This window comes from Salmo salar, chromosome 13 (genome assembly GCF_965601325.2).
Source record: "Salmo salar chromosome 13, fSalSal1, whole genome shotgun sequence".
Classification (NCBI taxonomy): Eukaryota; Metazoa; Chordata; class Actinopteri; order Salmoniformes; family Salmonidae; genus Salmo; species Salmo salar.
In genome coordinates this window covers 25,816,337-25,835,249 of record NC_138303.1, presented here as the reverse complement: position 1 = coordinate 25,835,249, position 18,913 = coordinate 25,816,337, and the positions used below count along the sequence as shown (strand labels likewise).

The 18,913-nt window shown below is 42.0% G+C and overlaps 1 protein-coding gene across 1 annotated transcript; it reads right to left on the bottom strand.

Annotated features, from left to right (window-relative positions):
• Positions 1-137: 137 nt before the first annotated feature.
• On the bottom strand, positions 138-18,402 carry LOC106566742 (cadherin-like protein 26). The gene is made up of 19 exons (XM_014135091.3): positions 18,295-18,402; positions 14,346-14,417; positions 14,149-14,241; positions 13,780-13,941; positions 13,504-13,651; positions 13,095-13,267; positions 12,296-12,424; positions 11,957-12,142; positions 11,274-11,551; positions 11,004-11,149; positions 10,598-10,825; positions 9,743-9,964; positions 9,241-9,371; positions 8,232-8,315; positions 5,271-5,339; positions 4,293-4,400; positions 4,049-4,081; positions 3,847-3,909; positions 138-1,814 (listed from the first exon to the last, which is right to left on the bottom strand). Exons 1-19 carry the CDS (start codon positions 18,322-18,324, stop codon positions 1,608-1,610), a joined length of 2,562 nt encoding a protein of 853 aa, XP_013990566.2. The 5' UTR covers positions 18,325-18,402; the 3' UTR covers positions 138-1,607.
• Between the last annotated feature and the right edge of the window lie 511 nt (positions 18,403-18,913).

Sequence of the window (18,913 nt, the reverse complement as noted above, 5' to 3'; positions counted from 1 at the left end):
GAGAACTCAAGGGTGTGTTCCAAGAAATCCATGTCATTGAAGTCATTTCATGTCATGTTTAGTGTGACAAACCTTGAAAACCATTTAGGATCATAATAGTGTTTGTTGTGAGGTATGTCTGAGAGATACGGAGACACTTTTCCATGACGTGCACACTTTAATCAAGTTTGAAATATAAACAAAAACATTTTGATATATTGATATATATAGCAGTGGACGTTAGCAGGGAATAAAAGAGAAGCAAGTCAAAAAGAAAAAAAGACCAGTGCGCAAAAGTGAAGGAAACCAAGTCTAGTATTATACAGTGAACCTTTACATTATGTTTAGGAAACACAACAGCACAGCTTTGATTGCTCTTAAAGGTTTGGTGAGGGCAGGGCACACACTGGTTCCAGGCTCTCAGGTTAGCCATGGTTAGGCATTGTCACTTTTCTGCAGATAGGTGATGATTCCAAAATAGCTATCAATTGTTCTCCTGAATCTGCTGTGTCCCAATTCTATACTACCAGATACCTTGTGGGATTCTACTCCAGGGAGGTCATGAAACTAGTTGAAAGCAACATGTGTAAATCATTATCCTAAGCAGAGAGAGGTTATGAAGTATCATTCGCACAATAGTAAAGCTCCCACAGAGGTGATGTTGACATTTCCATCCAACTGTTGGCATTGAAGTTATCCCATTCTGGCATAACTAGTAGATCAAGAGATGATAAGCTGCTGCTGAAAATTACTGTGAAGCGTGATGATAAAAAAACACGTTAAACATCAAAACAACAGTGGTGGAAAAGTACCCAATTGTAATACTTGAGCAAAAGTAAAGATACCTTAATAGAAAATTACTCAAGTAAACGTGAAAGTCACCCAGTGAAATGTACGGATAGCCAGGGGTACACTCCAACACTCAGACATTATTTACAAACAAAGCATTTGTGTTTATTGAGTCCGCCAGATTAGAGGCGCTATCGATGACCAGGGATGTTCTCTTGACAATTGTGTGAATTGGAAAATGTTCCTGTCCTGCCAAGCATTCAAAATGTAACGAGTACTTTTGGGTGTCAGGGAAAATGTATGACGTTATTTTCTTTAGTAATGTAGTGGACTAAAAGTAAAAGTTGTCAAAAATATAAATAGTAAAGTACTTTAAAGTATTTGTGCTTAAGTACTTACTTTACACCGCTGCAAAACAATCACCATACAAACACACCCCGACCCTGTCAAAACATGAATCCATAAATCCATAAATCCATCTGAGCATGATGTGGTTTATTCAGTGCAGTGAGGTCATTATTCACTTAGTCTTCAGACATCCAAAATATCAAAAGTGTCTCTCCCAGTTCCTCCTTGTGTGGGTAAAATCCAATCCAGCATGTTTTTTTTCCCTCTGTCGTATATGACGCAAAGCATGATCCAGAATCTCAGTGGACGATGTTTGGTGTAACTGTGTCCTCTTCTCCAGCTGATGGCTCTCACCCTATCAGTGTCATAGCGCAGTTACGTTAGAACCATCTCCAGTCCCAGTCCAGCCAGCTGTGTGTGTTTGTGTTTTTGTTTGTGTGTGTGTGTGTGTGTGTGTGCGCGTGCATGCATGTGTTCATGTGCGTGCGTGTCTACAGCCTGATGTTTTTCTCCTGCATGTCCTGCTGACAAATGCCCCCCAGGGTGTTGAACTTTGACCCCAGGTCCCCCAGGAAATCCAGGTTGTTATCCAGGTTGTTTAGCGACAGCTCGTCCAGCGACTGGCACTTGCTGCCTGTCCCCTCATAGCCATACCCGTAGGGTTGGTAGTCCACCTCGTCTCCAATCATATACAGCTTCTGGAGAACCAATGTGTCAATGTTAGAAAAAAGTTATCTTAAATCATATTTGAATTAGATTCTACAAAATCTTATAAAACTCTCAATACTAGTAACTAAACAAGTAGGCTATTTATATGTAATAGATCCAACAGAGGGATACTTCTTACATTACAGAATTTGTATTAATGATAAGACAAATATTACTACCATTCTTGTTTTCAAGACCACATGGTGCATCGTACACATCTTTACCTAAATGTCTGTCTCTGTTTTAACACCACAGGCTACTGGATGTAACCTTTTCTACATGTCACCATGACATTTTCTGCATGTCACATACAGTACCAGTCAAACGTTTGGACACACCTACTCATTTCAGGGTTTTTCTTTATTTTTACTATTTTCTACATTGTAGAATAATAGTGAAGACATCAAAACCATGACATAACACATATGGAATCATGTAGTAACCAGAAAAGTGTTAACCAAGTCAAAATATATTTTATATTTGAGATTCTTCAAAGTAGCCACCCTTTGCCTTGATGACAGCTTTGCACACTCTTGGCATTCTCTCAACCAGTTTCATGAGCACCTGGAATGCATTTCAATTAAGAGGTGTGCCTTGTTTAAAGTTAATATGTGGAATTTCTTTCCTTCCTAATGCAGCTGAGCCAATCAGTTGTGTTGTGACAAGGTAGGGGTCATATACAGTGGGCTCCCGTGTGGCGCAACGGTCTAAGGCACTGCATCTCAGTGCTAGAATCGTAACTCCAGACCCTGGTTCGATTCCAGGCTGTATCACAACCGGCCGTGATTGGGAGTCCCATAGGGTGGAGCACAATTGGGCCAGTGTCGTTTGGGTTAGGGTTTGGCCGGGGTAGGCCGTCACTGTAAATAAGAATTTGTTCTTAACTGACTTGCCTAGTTAAATAAAGGTTAAATTAAAAACAGAAGATCGTCCATTAAAATTTGAAAAAAAAACAAGATTGTCCTATTTGTTAAAAGACCAAGTCCATATTATGGCAAGAACAGCTCAAATAAGCAAAGAGAAGTTACAGTCCATCATTATTTTAAGACATGAAGGTCAGTCAATGCGGAACATTTCAACAACTTTGAAAGTTTCATCAAATGCAGTCGCAAAAACCATCAAGAGCTATGATGAAACTGGCTCTCATGAGAACCACCACAGGAAAGGCAGACCAAGAGTTACCTCTGCTGCAGAGGATAAGTTACCAGCCTCAGAAATCGTCAATTAACTGCACCTCAGATTACAGCCCAAATAAATGCTTCACGGAGTTCAAGTAACAGACACATCTCAACATCAACTGTTCAGAGGAGACTGCGTGAATCAGGCCTTCGTGGTTGAATTGCTGCAAAGAAACCACTACTAAAGGACACCAATGTGAAGAAGAGACCTGCTTGGGCCAAGAAACACAAGAAATCTGTCCTTTGGTCTGATGAGTTTTTGGTTTTGGTTCCAACCGCCGTGTCTTTGTGAGACGCAGAGTAGGTGAACGGATGATGTCCGCATGTGTGGTTCCCACCGTGAAGCATGGAGGAGGAGGTGTGATGGTGTGGTGGTGCTTTGCTGGTGACACTGTGATTTATTAAGAATTCAAGGCACACTTAACCAGCATGGCTGCAACAGCATTATGCAGCAATGCACAATCCCATCTGGTTTGCACTTAGTGAGACTATAATTTGTTTTTCAACAGAACAATGACCCAAAACACACCTCCAGGCTGTGTAAGGGCTATTTGACCAAGAAGGAGATTGATGGAGTACTGCATCAGATGACCTGGCCTCCACAATCACCCAATCTCAACCCAATTGAGATGGTTTGGGATGAGTTGGACTGCAGAGTGAAGGAAAAGCAGCCAACAAGTGCTCAGCATATGTGGGAATTTCTTCAAGACTGACTACCTCATGAAGCTGGTTGAGAGAATGCCAAGAGTGTGCAAAGATGTCATCAAGTCAAAAGGTGGCTACTTTGAAGAATCTCAAATATTAAATATATTTTAATTTGTTTAACACTTTTTTGGTCTCTTACCCGGTCTATGTGCTCTGAGATGTGCTGGTTTGACAGCAAGCGGGAATACCTCGAAGAGTTACTCTGAGGAGAGAGTGGAGAAAACATAAAAAAACAAACATGGATGATTGATGGAGGAACAACAGTGTATGTCGTGTGTATGTATGTGTCAATGGTGTGGTGTCAAGTAGACCAGATCCTGATAGTGCACGGCAACACTTACCCTCATGGTATTGTTCCTGCTTGTAGTCTGGTACTGCAATTAGAAAATACACATTCATATTGTTGATGTTATAAGGATCGACTGTATTAATGCACCCACTTCACTGTATAAAACCTTGATAACCTGTAGTTAATCTGTAATAACCTGTATCTATACACCTGTCAAATCATACAGCACTATGGTAAAAAATTCATAAAAGGCGGGTTATGTTGCCCTCTAGTGGCTGCCTGCAGATGTCACTCACCATGCCCCGCCCACCCTGGCTTCTCAGAGTTCCGTAGGCCTCGCCCATTCTCTGGAATGTTCCCCCTCCTGAGAACCCTCCCTCTCCTGACGAGGACACCTGGGTGACCTGGGGAGAGATGGAGGTAGTTCTGAGACATAGGCACTGCTGCTAAGACTGTACTGGATGGCCGCTGTTTTGCAAGCTCTGACCCAACTTTGCTATTTTGTGATTCTTTTGTCATTCATTTTTACTTTATTTTCATGAAATGTATCCTCTATCATTTCTTACAACCGACAATAATGTTTGAACATCAGATCAGCAGTTAATTACCTAAATTCAGGCTTCATCTTCAACTCGTCTGCCCTGAGCTATTTTTGTAATTCCGACACAACTTTGGGGATACCCAAGAGGAAACGTCGGCATTACAGAGGCAAGAGTGGGGGGATCCTGAAGAGTGTAAGGCGAATGGAAAACCGGCCACCCCTTCCCTCCATTGTACTTGCCAATGTCACTTGATAATAATTTGCTTCTAACGTGATTCTTGAAACTGCAATATTCTCTGCATTTCTGAAACATGGCTCTCGGACACGTCTCCCTCACCACTAGGGGTGATAAAGTCGTTGACCACTGTTATTTTACCTACAAGCAGGCATACAAGGCCCTCCCTCATCCACCATTCGGAAAATCAGGTCATAACTCTGTACTCCTGTTTACAAGCAGAAGCTCAAACAGAAAGTACCTGTGACTCAGTTCATTGAAAAATGGTTACCAGAATCAGAGAATATGCTACAGGACTGCTTTGCTAGCGCTGATTGGACTATGTTTCGATAACATCAACATAACCACTTCCCTCACTGGCTTTATTAGGAAATGCATCAGCAAATTTGTCCCCACAGTGAATTTGTCTTCTCAACCTACTGAGGTGGAAGAGAGGTGGACCTAAGTCTGAAACTTCAATGCTTGAAAATCGTGTTTGTCAGCAAGGATGTAACTCACAATGGTCCTCCCTGTGGTTCTGTACATCTCATTGGTCTCTTGGGTCATCTCATTAGTCTTCTGAATAAACTGTCCAATCAGAGAGCAAGAATTAAGCACAGCATAAACAACAGTGATTTAGACTGTGATCAAAGTGTTGTAGTAAGATGGTAGAAGATATAGTATATAGTAACTAGTCTTGTTATTGGTGGTGACAGAATTAAGAATTTAATAATATTTACATTTTAGTCATTTATCAGACACTCTTATCCAGAGCGACTTACAGTTAGTGAGTTCATACATTTCATACTTTTTTTTCTACATGCTGGTCCCCCGTGGGAATCAAACCCACAACCCTGACATTGCAAGCGCCATGCTCTACTGTACCAACTGAGCCACATAATATGATATACAGGTATGTGGAGTAGAAGTTCTCTAATGGTGGCAAATGAAGTGGTGTAGTACAGATGTAGGATCTTCATTTGATCCCTCTGTTGCAGGAGAACTGCAATGCAGGAAATGTTTCATTTATAGTGTATTTGAGGTTTTAAAATGCTTCAGAAGTTTTTAATTTCCCCTTTGAAATTTCAGACTTGATTTTCCCTTATGAAAATCTATCTTCCCCTACAAAACTGTCCATTAATTATAATCCACATAATAAATCACATTTCCTGTTGCTGCATAATTATTTTCCTGCTGTAGCAAACTGGCTCAAATTAGAATCCTACTTCTGTAGCAGATAGAAAGGTAGGGACAGGTATATAATAGGTATTTCTGTTCAAACAATAGCACTATCTTACAGATAGGAGACTTGGCTCTAACTCATTCTCCATTGGCAAGCATATGATATATATTGCTTGTAAATCCCTCAATCTTAGGAAACCATCATTTAATGTTACATTATATATACAAAAGATATGTGGACACCACTTCAAATTAGTGGATTCGGATATTTCAGTCACACCCGTTGCTGACAGGTGTATAAAATCGAGCACACAGCCATGCAATCTCCACAAACAAACATTGGCAGTAGAATTGCCTTACTGAAGAGCTCAGTGACCTTCAACATGGCACCGTCATAGGATGCTACCTTTCCAACAAGTCAGTTTGTCAAATTTCTGCCCTGCTAGAGCTTCCCCCGGTCAAATGTAAGTGCTGTTATTCTGAAGTGTAGGAGCAACAACGGCTCAGCCGCGAAGTGATAGGCCACACAAGCTCACAGAACAGGACTGCGGAGTGCTGAAGCACGTAGCACGTAAAAGATGTCTCTCCTTGGTTGCAACACTCCCTACCGAGTTCCAAACTGCCACTGGAAGCAATGTCAGCACAATAACTGTTCGTCGGGAGCTTCATGAAGTAGGTTTACATGGCCGAGCAGCCACATCACAAGCCTAAGATCACCATGCACAATGCCAGGCATCGGCTGAAGTGGTGTATTGCTCGCCGCTATTGGAGTCTGGAGCAGTGGAAACGCATTCTCTGAAGTGATGAATCATGTTTCACTTTCTGGCAGTCCGGCAGACGAATTTGGGTTTGGCGGATATCAGGCGAACGCTACCTGCCAATGCATAGTGCCAACTGTAAAGTTTGGTGGAGGAGGAATAATGGTCTGGGGCTGTTTTTGATGGTTCGGGCTAGGCCCCTTAGTTCCAGGGAGGGAAATCTTAACGCTACAGCATACAACAACATTCTAGACGATTCTGTGCTTACAACTTTGTGGCAACAGTTTGGTGAAGGCCATTTCCTGTTTCAGCATGACAATGCCCCTCTGCACAAAGCAAGGTCCATACAGAAATGATTTGTCGAGATCGGTATGGAAGAACTTGACTGGCCTGCACAGAGCCCTAACCTCAACCCCACTGAACACTTTTGGGATGAATTGGAACACCCACTGCGAGCCAGGCTTAGTCGGCCAACATCAGTGCTCGACTGCACTAATGCTCTTGTGGCTGAATGTAAGCAAGTCCACGCAGCAATGTTCTAACATCTAGTGGAACGCCTTCCCAGAAGAGTGAAGGCTGTTATAGCAGCAATGGCGGGACCAAATCCATATTAATGCCCATGATTTTGGAATGAGATGTTCAACGAGCAGGTATCCACGTACTTTGGTCATGTAGTGTATGTCAGTCAGCGCCCTTCTAAATCTTCTGAATCTCACTGATGTGGTCCACCGGGCCTACTTCACCATGCACACTGTGCCCTACACAATCCACTACACTCAATATCTTAGTACATAATAATTCGCTCCATAATATTCCGTACACTCTATAAATCTCTGGTACACACAACTGTGATGTGGCCTATACTTAGCTTTTTAGTAATCACATCTGTACTGTATTCTATATTTAATCTTCACCCTTTACAAAATGCAAGTCTCCTCCAAGACTTGTAAGCAAATGTTTAGGTTTTTAAAAGCACATTTTACAGTGGAATTGCCAACTGTTCTGGGGCCTCTAACACATTCTTTGAGCAGATGAGTCATCTTCCCTGCACAGTCAGCCTTACCATATAAATGTGGTTTGGAGAATGTGGTCAGTGCGGTAGGCCTACTCACTCTGCATGTGACACATGTGGTCATGAGTCACACCCAAATCATGGATGTGATCTCTTTTACTATCTCATTGGTACTACAGAAACTAAATTATGCTAATAGTGACCGAACATGCTTCATTCAGTGATTACCATACATACAGTACGTATTAGAGGGAAGCACACACCCTACACAGAAACCACTAATTACCTGTAACTGTTGTGATATTAATGAGTTTTTCCTCCATCATATGACACCTCACACACTCTCACACAACTCCACTTAACCGTGCAGAACACACCCACAGACACGATATTGAAAAATCTCAGACCCTGTGTTGACCATAGACAGTTTTTTGCATTTTTAAATAAGGGTTGTGACATGGAAATAGATGAGTTACAGAAAGAATGAAAAAGAAGACAAGAAGAAAGTAAGAATAGTGGCCAGTTTACCGGTATGCCTGGGGTGGCCTGCTTCATTCCATCTATCACTTCCCTGTTAGGAGTGGTGGGGGTCAGGATCAACATGGGCTCACCCTAAAAGGTAGGGACAGGAGGAGAGGGAGAGGAGGAGAAGAAAAAAGGAGGATATGGGTATAAGAGCGGAAGAGAGGAGACAGGGGAGGTAAGTAGAGAGGATTGGAAAAGAAGAAGAGTTTATGATTACGGAGGAGAGGAAAGAGATGAGGAGAGGAAAGAGGAAAGAGACAAGGAGAGGAAAGAGATAAGAAGAAAGAGATGAGGAAAGGAAAGGAACGAGATGAGGAGAGGAAAGAGATGAGGAGAGAAAAGAGATGAGGAGAGGAAAGAGAAAAGAAATGGTGATAGGAAAGAGATGAGGAGAGGGAAGAGATGAGGAGAAGAAAGAGATGAGGAGATGAGGAGAGGAAAGAGGAAAGAGATGAGGAGAGAAAAGAGATGAGGAGAGAAAAGAGATGAGGAGAGGAAAGAGAAAAGAAATGAGGATAGGAAAGAGGAAAGAGATGACGAGTGGATATTTCATGCTGAAACCCTCATATTAAACACCAATGGTATTCATTAAGTTGATGGTTTATATTTAGGATGGTGTTTTACAGCTTCGTCATTCTATTTTTTATTTTAAAATAATCTTGTTTAATTATTACATATTTTACATGTGATAAGGCCGCACAGAGTGACAGAGATAGTTACAGACACCTGTGATGTTCTGAAGTACCCAAAAGGGCCACTAGATATCTTGTGATAGATAACATAACATCTGTGAAAGACACCCAAATTCTGGTAGTTTACTGGTAAACCTTGAAAGTTTCCATTAATATACCCTCCCTTTGCAACCCTACAAATGACAGCTCAGTAAGTGATTGTATTGTACACTCCTGTCTTTGTGCTGAACACTCAGACACATAACTTAATGTATACATTCGGCACAAATACTGTAGATATACATGCACGCATGTACGTGAACATATACACCCACACACACCTTGCATGCACTGCCCCCTGCCTCCTCGTTGTATTTGATGAGAGTCTGGTTGCCCTCTTCTTGCAGGTTGAGGGGGAGGTGTGTGAACGTCTTACCGCCACACTCACACAGCAGGAGGAAAAGCAGTAGCACTGGGAGAGGGACACACAACCACAGAGTCACCACTAACAGTCATATCTCATAGCATTTTACCATACAAAAAACGAATGGATGTTTAGTCATGTTTTTATAATTTTTCATAGCATGCTGTATCACTGCTATCTATCAACATGTTTTAATTACAATAATGCATCAAAGGTTTGCTCTCAATTTGATAGATGTGATTTAGTTTAGACTGAATTGGTGTCTCTCTCTTCATTTTTTCCACTCTGAATTTCAGGCCACAAGCACTAAGTTCTAAGAGTGTCTTAGTAACTGACTTACTGATTATCCACCTACTCTCTAACTATCCCTTATCCCTATATACTATACAGTACTCCATTCCTATTCCCTTCTAACTCACATAAGAGGAGCAGCAGTCCAGCCATCAGCAGTCCTATAGCGGCAGAGCCCAGGCTGGAGCTCCGGGGGAGAGAGGCCCTACACTTGTCTCCTTTCCCACAGTCACACACTATCACCTGGACAATATCATGTGCCTCCTGGCCTTGCTGGTCGAGGATCACCAGAGGCACCGTGTAGTTACCGTACGGCAGGGTCTTCAGACTGACCAGACCCGCCTCCATACCTGACCACCGGGGGAGAGCGAGGGAGAGTGGTGATGGAGAGGAAAAGAAGGTAGGAGGTTAATTCATCAATAAGTCCCGAGGGGGTGTGGTATATGGCCAAAATACCACGGTTAAGGGCTGTTCTTACGCATGACTCAACCCAGAGTGCCTGGATAGCTGTGGTATATTGGCCATATACCACAAACCCCAGAGGTGTCTTATTGCTATTATAAACGGGTTACCAATGTCATTAGAGGAGTAAAAATAAATGTTTTGTCATACCCATGGTATACGGTCTGATATACCACGGCTGTCAGGCAATCAGCATTCAAGGCTCGAACCACCCAGTTTAGAATGATATTTAATTCTGTGCTGCTACAAAGGAAGGACCTGGCGTCTGAGTAGCGGTATTTTCTAGGTTAGCAGGTTGTATGGAGATAGTAGATGGATAAAAGCAGTGCTTTGGTGTGTGGGCATGTGGGCATGTGTGTGTGTGTGTGTGTGTGTGTGTGTGTGTGTGTGTGTGTGTGTGTGTGTGTGTGTGTGTGTGTGTGTGTGTGTGTGTGTGTGTGTGTGTGTGTGTGTGTGTGTGTGTGTGTGTGTGTGTGTGTATGTATGTGCATGTGTTTATGGGTGTGTGTGATTCTGCTGACCATTGGCAGGGTCCAGTTTCCAGTGGCTCTTCAGTGTTTTGTCTCCATTGTCCACTCCCAGGGAGAAGGAACAGGGGCATCCAAAGGGAGGTTTGTCTTTGTCTTCTACTGGCACAATCACTTTGTTACCACACAAGACCAGCTCCTTCTCCACCAAAGAGGGTATGTTATCATTGATATCCCCCAGGTGAACCAGAATGGTGCATGTAGCTGTGGCAGGAGGTTTGCCTGAGAGAGGAAGAGATTCTTTAAATACTTTATTATGCTCAATACCATATACTGTACATATGCATACGTACGTACACACACAGCTACATGCATGTTCACACGCACGCAGGTGCACACGCAGGCTCACACACAAACACTCACACACAGACACAGACAAACGCACACCTCACGCACTAACCGTCATCTATGGCATGGATTAGGATAGTGTATATGTTGTCTTTGTTGACGTGAGGTGACTCCCGGTCCATTTTCTTCACTGTAGTAACCGCTCCTGTCTTGTTATCTATGCTGACCCAGCCTGCTGGGTCCTCAACTAACTCATACCTGGTCAGGACATGGACGGGACAGATAGATGCTTACTTTGAATGCATACTGCTCATACAAAATAAGTTGTGGTAATCAATATCAAAACCCAGGTGAATCTGAGTCATCACATATTGCCACCTACCTGATTTTTCCCACATCTGAGTCAACGTCGGTGACCTTGGGCGTGTACAGCAACATCCCTGTCACCTCCTCCTCCTTCACGTACACGTTTACCACCTTTTTGTCAAACTCCGGGGGGTCGTTCACGTCAATCACCTTCACCGCCACGTTCACCGTCTGAGGGAGCGCGGTCAGGGTTTTAGGGGAGTTGGGCCCTCCTGAGCCACACACAAACAAAGGCTCCTCGTTCTCCACAGCGATCTCCACGTTGGTCACCGTCGTCTTCTCAAAATCCTTCCCCTGGGAAATGTAGTCCCGTACTTATGTTAGAGCAATGCAAGTCAATACAATACAAAAATGGAAAAAACTATTTGGAATTGTACTATCTTAATTTGACCAGTTTCTCACAGTAGGAAAGTAATCCTGCAGCAACAAGACATGTGAGTTAATATGTGGAGTGTAATTAATGGTCATTTTTGTAGGGGTTTATACATTTTTCATCAGGGCAAATCAAGTCTGACATTTTAAAGTGGAAATTACAAACTTTACAAGACTTTTTAAATGTTGAATACGCTACAAGTTTGCATTTACTGCTGTGCAGGAAAATGATCTGCAACAACAGAGTGATCAAATTAAAATGGCAAATCTGTAAGTGACATTGATGCTCAGAACCTTGTATAAGGTCATAAGGTCAAACAGACTCACCTTGATGACAGTCAGTATACCCTCGTTGGTCTTGGGGTCGGTCTCAATCTTATAGTTCCCTTCCTCGTTCCCCTTAACAATGGAGTAAACAGCCCGCCATGCGGGGGTGTTGGGGGTGTCTGCATCAGTCACAGCCACTCGGAGTATCTCCCTATTGGACTCCATCTCCATAACCTGAGTATTGTACTGCACAGAAAGAAGGTAAAGTAAATATTTGTGTTTCACAAATCAATAAAGACATGTTCACTCAATCAATCAGTTGATCAATTGATTAATCAACCAATCAACCAACAAATCATTGAATCAGTCAATCAACCAGTCAACCAACTTGGAACTTACCGTCTTGTTTTTGAACACTGGCTGGTGAGTGTTAGAGTCCATTATGTGGAGGTTGACCACTGCAGTTGAGGACAGGGCTGGTTTCCCGTGATCCTTAGCTTCAACAACCACTTTATACATCTTTACTTTCTACATGAAGAACAAAATAAATGAAATATTGATCCCACCATTTTAAAATACAGATGTACACTGAGTGTACAGAACATTAAGAACACCTTTGTAATATTGAGTTACACCCCCCTTTTGCCCTCAGAACAGCCTCAATTCATCGAGGCATGGACTCTACAAGGTGTTGAACGCATTCCAGAGGGATGCAGGCCCATGTTGAGTCCAATGCTTCCCACAGTTGTGTCAAGTAGGCTGGATGTCCTTTGGGTGGTGGACCATTCTTGATACACATAGGAAACTGTTGAGCATAAAAACCCAACAACGTTGCAGTTCTTGACACAAACCGGTGCGCCTGACAGCTACTACCTTACCCTATTCAAAAAGACGCTTAAATCTTTTGTCTTGCCCATTCACTCTCTGAATGGCATATACACAATTCATGTCTCATTTGTCTCAAGGCTAAAACATCCTTCTTTAACCTGTCTCCTCCGCTTCCTCTACACTGATTGAAGGGGATTTAACAAGTGACATCAATAAGGGATCATAGCTTTCACCTGGATTCCCCTGGTCAGACTATGTCATGTTCATAATGTTTTGTGTATGTGTTTGTGCGTGGGTACGTCAAGTGTGTGTGTGTCTGTGTATGTAATGGCTTGTCTGTGTGTGCGTGTGTGTTGTAGTGGAACCTCACGTCATAGTCGAAGCAGCCGGTGAAGGTGAGCTGGCTCATCTTGGTGCCCTCCACCTGCTTCAGGTTGATCTGGGGCTCAGCTGGCTCCTGAGACAACACCCTTAAACTGATGGTGGAGTTCTCTGTGTTCGCCTCATCCCTGTCCCTGGCTGTCAGAGGCACTGGCAGATAGCCTAAGACGGGGAGAGGAGGGCAGGAGGAGAAGATCAGGAAGGATGAGGAGGAATATTGGGGAAGAGGAGGAGGAGAAAAGGAGAAATTAGTTCCCCTTTACATGTTCTCTCTGCTCAAAAAGAGCACCCACTTGTCACTTGATTTCTCGGCCAAACGCAATGACTGATTGGTTCTTGTGCGAACAGTCTGGTTAAGTATACTTTGTGCAAGGCCTACAGCCTTTGTGTGTACTGACCCTCTGGTAAACTTTCTTTCACACTGGCTTTCGTGACAAGGTTCTCAAAGTAAGGCGCATTGTCATTGATGTCCTTAATCGCCACGTCAAACCCCAGAGTCCTGTCCACGGGATTACCAGTCTCCTTGTCCATGATGTCAAAATTAATCTGTAGGAAATAATATTATGATTGTCAATTTATGTTTAGATATTCTGTTTAAGATAGTTTTAGATAATCTGTCTGTTCGTCCGTCAGTCTGTCTGTCCGTCCTTCTGTCTGTGTGTGTTGATGCTCACATGAAAGATGGGGTATGTCTCCCTGTCGATGGACTTGTGTACATAAACCACTCCGTCCGTGTCGCCGATGGAGAACACGCCAATCGGTTCCTCAGTCACTCCGGTTCCACTTATACGGAACTGGTAGTTGTTTTTGAGCATTGGCGTTCTATCGTTGAATATCTGGAAAGACAGCCTTGTTGATGAGCAGTTTGCAGTGCTATGAATACTGGGTCCCTGGTTTAGGAGAAGCCCAAAACGGGTCCAGGGTTTACAGTATGACTTATTACAGAGTTATGTTGGAAGCAACTGTTCTTCTGATGAATGACCATAGACTATTTATGGGCCCAGTGCTTTTGTACCTTGTTTGGTGGTGTATGATGTTTTTACCTGTGTGCCTATCTTGGGAAAAGGTCCAGGGTCCTCCTCCACTAGCTCAATGGTGGACAGGACCCACCTTCTTTTGGAACGCACAAGCAGCTCCTTTAGGAAAGGGGATGAGGGTCATTGTACTTCTTTCTTTAAACTCAAATATGTATTTCAAATTTTTCTCTTTCTTTTTTTTTCTGGAAATGCCCATGACATACCCTCTTTTCCCGCTTGTTCATTGTATAGTTGCCAGTATCATGTGCCAGTGCTAATGCAACCATGATTGAGACCTGATGACATAAACAGTGCAAACATGCAATTAGAGAGAATATGTGTGCATAGTACAAAAATACATAAATACATGAAGGTGTGATTCATCCAGTCATATTCCCACCCTGGGTTTGATCTAATAGCCCGCAGGTGAGTCATTGTAGGTAACAGACCTCTGGGAGGCATGAGCATAGTCTGTCTGTCTGTCTGTCTGTCTGTCTGTCTGTCTGTCTGTCTGTCTGTCTGTCTGTCTGTCTGTCTGTCTGTCTGTCTGTCTGTCTGTCTGTCTGTCTCTCTCTCTCTCTCTCTCTCTCTCTCTCTCTCTCTCTCTCTCTCTCTCCACCCCATGAACACTGTTCATAGACATAATAAAAACCACAAATTATACCTAATGAAACATCAAATGAGGTAGCCTAGTGCTTAATAGCGTTTGGCTAGTAAGCAAAAGGTTGTGTGTTTGAATCCCTGAGCTGACTAAGTGAAAGGTCTGTTTATGTGTCCTTAAGCAAGGCACTTATCCCTAATTGCTCTAAATAAGAGTGTCTGCTAAATTACTCAAATGTACATTTAATTAGAAGGAACACTAAGAGATGGACACTTTTAGATGGTCAAATTGAAAAGTTGCACCACAAATTAAAATTAACAAATTAAAAAGCTGAAGAATATGTTTATTCAGGGTCAGGCATTAAAACGCAATGGGGTGTGTATTATGATGATTTAAGCAAAGCTATTACGGGTGAAGGCAAGGTGAAGGTTTATAACAATTGATTTGGGATTATATTTACTGCAACCAATTGACATGTATAATACATAATAAGCAGTTTGAGAATGTGGGGCTACACCCCAATGAAGGCTGTCCGCTACACATCGACAGTTTTGGCTCAGTACAATAAAGAATCCAAGTTCAGAGTGAAAACGCAATTCGATAGATCCGTGATCGATTAAATTCTGGAGAATGTTACAAAGTATGACGTGAGATGAGGGCACTTGCATTCTCACCACCATGGCCTCTGATAAAGACTTTAGGTTTAATAATAATAATAATAATAATAATAATAATAATAATAATAATAATAATAGGCATCCTTGCACACTCACACTTAAAATCTCTTAAAGATCCTCCCCTTTTTTTCAATTTTCACCTAAAATGACATACCCAAATCTCACTGCCTGTAGCTCAGGCCCTGAAGCAAGGATATGCATATTCTTGGTACCAATTGAAAGGAAACGTCTTCGCTGTGGCTCAGTTGGTAGCTCATGGTGTTTGCAACACCAGCATGATGTGTGCAACGCCAGGGTTGTGGGTTCGATTCCCACGGGGGGCCAGTACAAAAAAAATATATATATATATATATATATATATTTTAAATGCATGAAATGAAATGTATGTATTCACAACTGTAAGTCGCTCTGGATAAGAACGTCTGCTAAATGACTAAAATGTCAAATGAAACTCTTTGAAGTTCGTGGAAATGTGAAAGGAATGTAGGAGAAAAAAAAAAAGGTTTTTTTGTATTTTTTTGGACCATCATCTTTGAAATTGAAACGAAAGGCCATAATGTATTATTCCAGCCCAGGTGCAATTTAGATTTTGGCCACTAGATGGCAGCAGTGTATGTGCAAAGTTTCAGACTGATCCAATGAACCATTGCATTTCTGTTCAAAATGTTGTATCAAAACTGCCCAAATGTGCCTAATTTGTTCATTAATAACTTTTCATGTTCAAAACTGTGCACTCTCCTCAAACAATAGCATGGTATTCTTTCACTGTAATAGCTACTGTAAATTGGACAGTGCAGTTAGATTAACAAGAATTTAAGCTTTCTGCCCATATCAGATATGTCTATGTCCTGGGAAAAGTTCTTGTTACTTACAACCTCATGCTAATCGCATTAGCCTACGTCAGCTCAACCGTCCCGTGGACGGGACACCGATCCCGAAGAAGTTTTAAAGACACTGTCAATCAGATGGCAATGAAATCTCCCATTTGTCCAAAGTGTAATGGGTATCTGCCTATATGTAGCCTAACTGAACATCAGGGGCACCAGGTAGCCTAGTGGTTAGAGCGTTGGGCCAGAAACCAAATGGTTGCTAGATTGAATCCCTGAGCTGACAAGGTAAAAATGTGTCATTCTGCCCCTGAACAAGGCAGTTAACCCACTCTTCCTAGGCTGTCATTATAAATAATAATTTGTTCTTAACTGACTTGCCTCGTTAAATAAAATTAAAATCTGTTTTGCTCTAGGATGCCCACAAGCCTCACAAGACTCGTCTGAAGTCGGTACAGCCTCTTCCGCCAACTTCTGTCTGTAGCATCCAAACGGTTTCGGCTACACACTAGTATGACCCCTCTGTGGAAAGCTGAGACTCTCACAAGACCTGTCTGAAGGTCCCCGGTCCCAGATTTAAAAAATGAATGGAACTATATATCGAGATAATTTCGTGCCTAAAATAGGAGGATAAATACATGTAAAAAAATAAACATTTCTGATCTTTTTTTTATATCTCTCAGATATAGGACAGACACTTCAGAACAAACTTCCTTTAGATACTTTTTTGGGGACTATCTGTTGTTCTGTGTAGTGAATCTGTTATTCAATGTGATTATATTGGCTAATAGCAGTAATGCCAAATTCAATGTGTCATCCAATAATTGTTTATATATTTGTTTGATACCTTAAGGGATCTTAAAATTCAAACTCAAATAGCTAAATAATCCTCGGTATGACCATCTTAAAACAATTCCATATGTTAGTTTAGAACAGAACCAACATTTTTTGAGGAACATTACCAGAACCGAGAACAAAAGTGATCTATACAGTTCTGGAACAGAACTGTTATTTTAAAAGCATGGGAACAGGTTATAATGTTGTTTTACAGTCTGGACATTTTTTTCCAATCCCACAAAAAAACACAACAAAGCGCCTATGCAAAACCCTCACTGTCACTCAGAAATATATTCCAGTGTCTGCCTGCTGAAAATCTTTTCCAGTGTGTGTGTGTGTGTGTGAAGCCCACCTGCCCGTCCCTCCGCAGCATGCATAGGGTACTGTAGCTACTGACGTTACAGGCGTGATTCAGAAATTAGGGAGAGAGATTTTAATTAGAGAACAATGGATACACTTTTTCAATGCTAGTTAACGATATTATAGTTATCACGTTTCACATTGTATTTATCAACTACAAAAAGGTAAGAAGTGTTTTTATTTTAATTCCAGTGTCGCTCCACACATACAATCTTGTTAGCTAGCTAGCTTGTTAGCTAGCTCTGGTCTAGCTCTGGAAAACTCTAGGTGACATTATGTGTAATGTAATGGATCTGAGATTCATGATCAAGGGCTAGCTCTGGTCCAACATTAGTTAAGCCAACTCACTGAAATTCAAAGACATTCAAAGTTCCTTCATAGAAGCCGATCCTCCTTAGGTATAATTCTGTGGGTCTAATTCAGATAATGCAGTCATAACAAGATGCCCAGTGCTTCATGCCCAGAGCTCTCTTCACCCGCAAAATTTCAGTCGCATGTCGCACCCTACACTACACTTCTCTGTCCAATGCATGTACATAGCTTGCCCACTCCACAGCAAGCTACTCTATCCATTGGCGAAGCGATTTAATGTCAAGCTAAATGTAAAAAAAAAAAAAACTTTTTCAGAGATTTAAAAAGGAACAGAGAGGAACAATATTAACCATGACTTTTTTTGGGTCGAAACATTTCAGAATTTTATTTTGTTGGTCGGAACAGTGGAACTGAACACAAAAAATTATGGTTCTGTTCAGAACGAAACGATTGGAAAATAATTTTGGTTCCAACCCCTGGTTTAGACAAATGTGCCTATTTTGTCAATGCTAATCTACTTTAGCACAATGAATTCTGTAGAAGCTGGTTTTGTACTCACTATCAGCTGAAGCAAGGACAACTTCCCCATTTTGGACCGTTCCGCTTGATATCCTCTGGGTGAGTGGCAACAACTCACCTGTGGTTGAGGAGATTGAAACACTTGGTACAGGCAGTATGTGAGGGACGGCCCACTATCCTTCCAGGCAGAACAGGCAGGCGTGTTTGATCCTGTGAGCGTGTGTGTGTGTGTGTGTACATTATCAGGATCCTAATGTGCTAACAAATCACCAGAATGTCCTAACAAGGTAGGAAAACAAGAAGATTTTAGATAATTCTGAACTTCTATCATGTTCTGAATTTGTTAAAATGCTATTTTAGGCTTAAGGGTTACACTCTTAGAAAAAAAGGTGCTATCTAGAACCTAAAACAGTTATTCGGCTGTCCCCATAGGAGAACCCTTTTGAACAACCCCTTTTGGTTCCATGTAAAACACTTTCCACAGAGGGTTCTTCCCACTGTTCTCTCTAAGCTGTTCGCTGCACAGGACTGAGCGGTCCCTGGGACTGCCCAGGCAGAGAGGAACCAGATTGAACTTCACTCCACTAGAGATTTCCCTGTTAGTTAGCACTATCAACGTTTCTCTTCACTGTGGGAATTGTGATTGAATCAACGCAATA

Coding starts and splice junctions, on each gene's coding strand:
- LOC106566742 (XM_014135091.3), bottom strand. CDS start 18,324: ATGGGGAAGTTGTCCTTGCTTCAGCTGATA. Junction 14,242..14,345: donor TGAACAAGCGGGAAAAGAGG/GTATGTCATGGG, acceptor CCTTTCCTAAAG/GAGCTGCTTGTGCGTTCCAA. Junction 4,401..5,270: donor GAACCACAGGGAGGACCATT/GTGAGTTACATC, acceptor ATCTCTCCCCAG/GTCACCCAGGTGTCCTCGTC.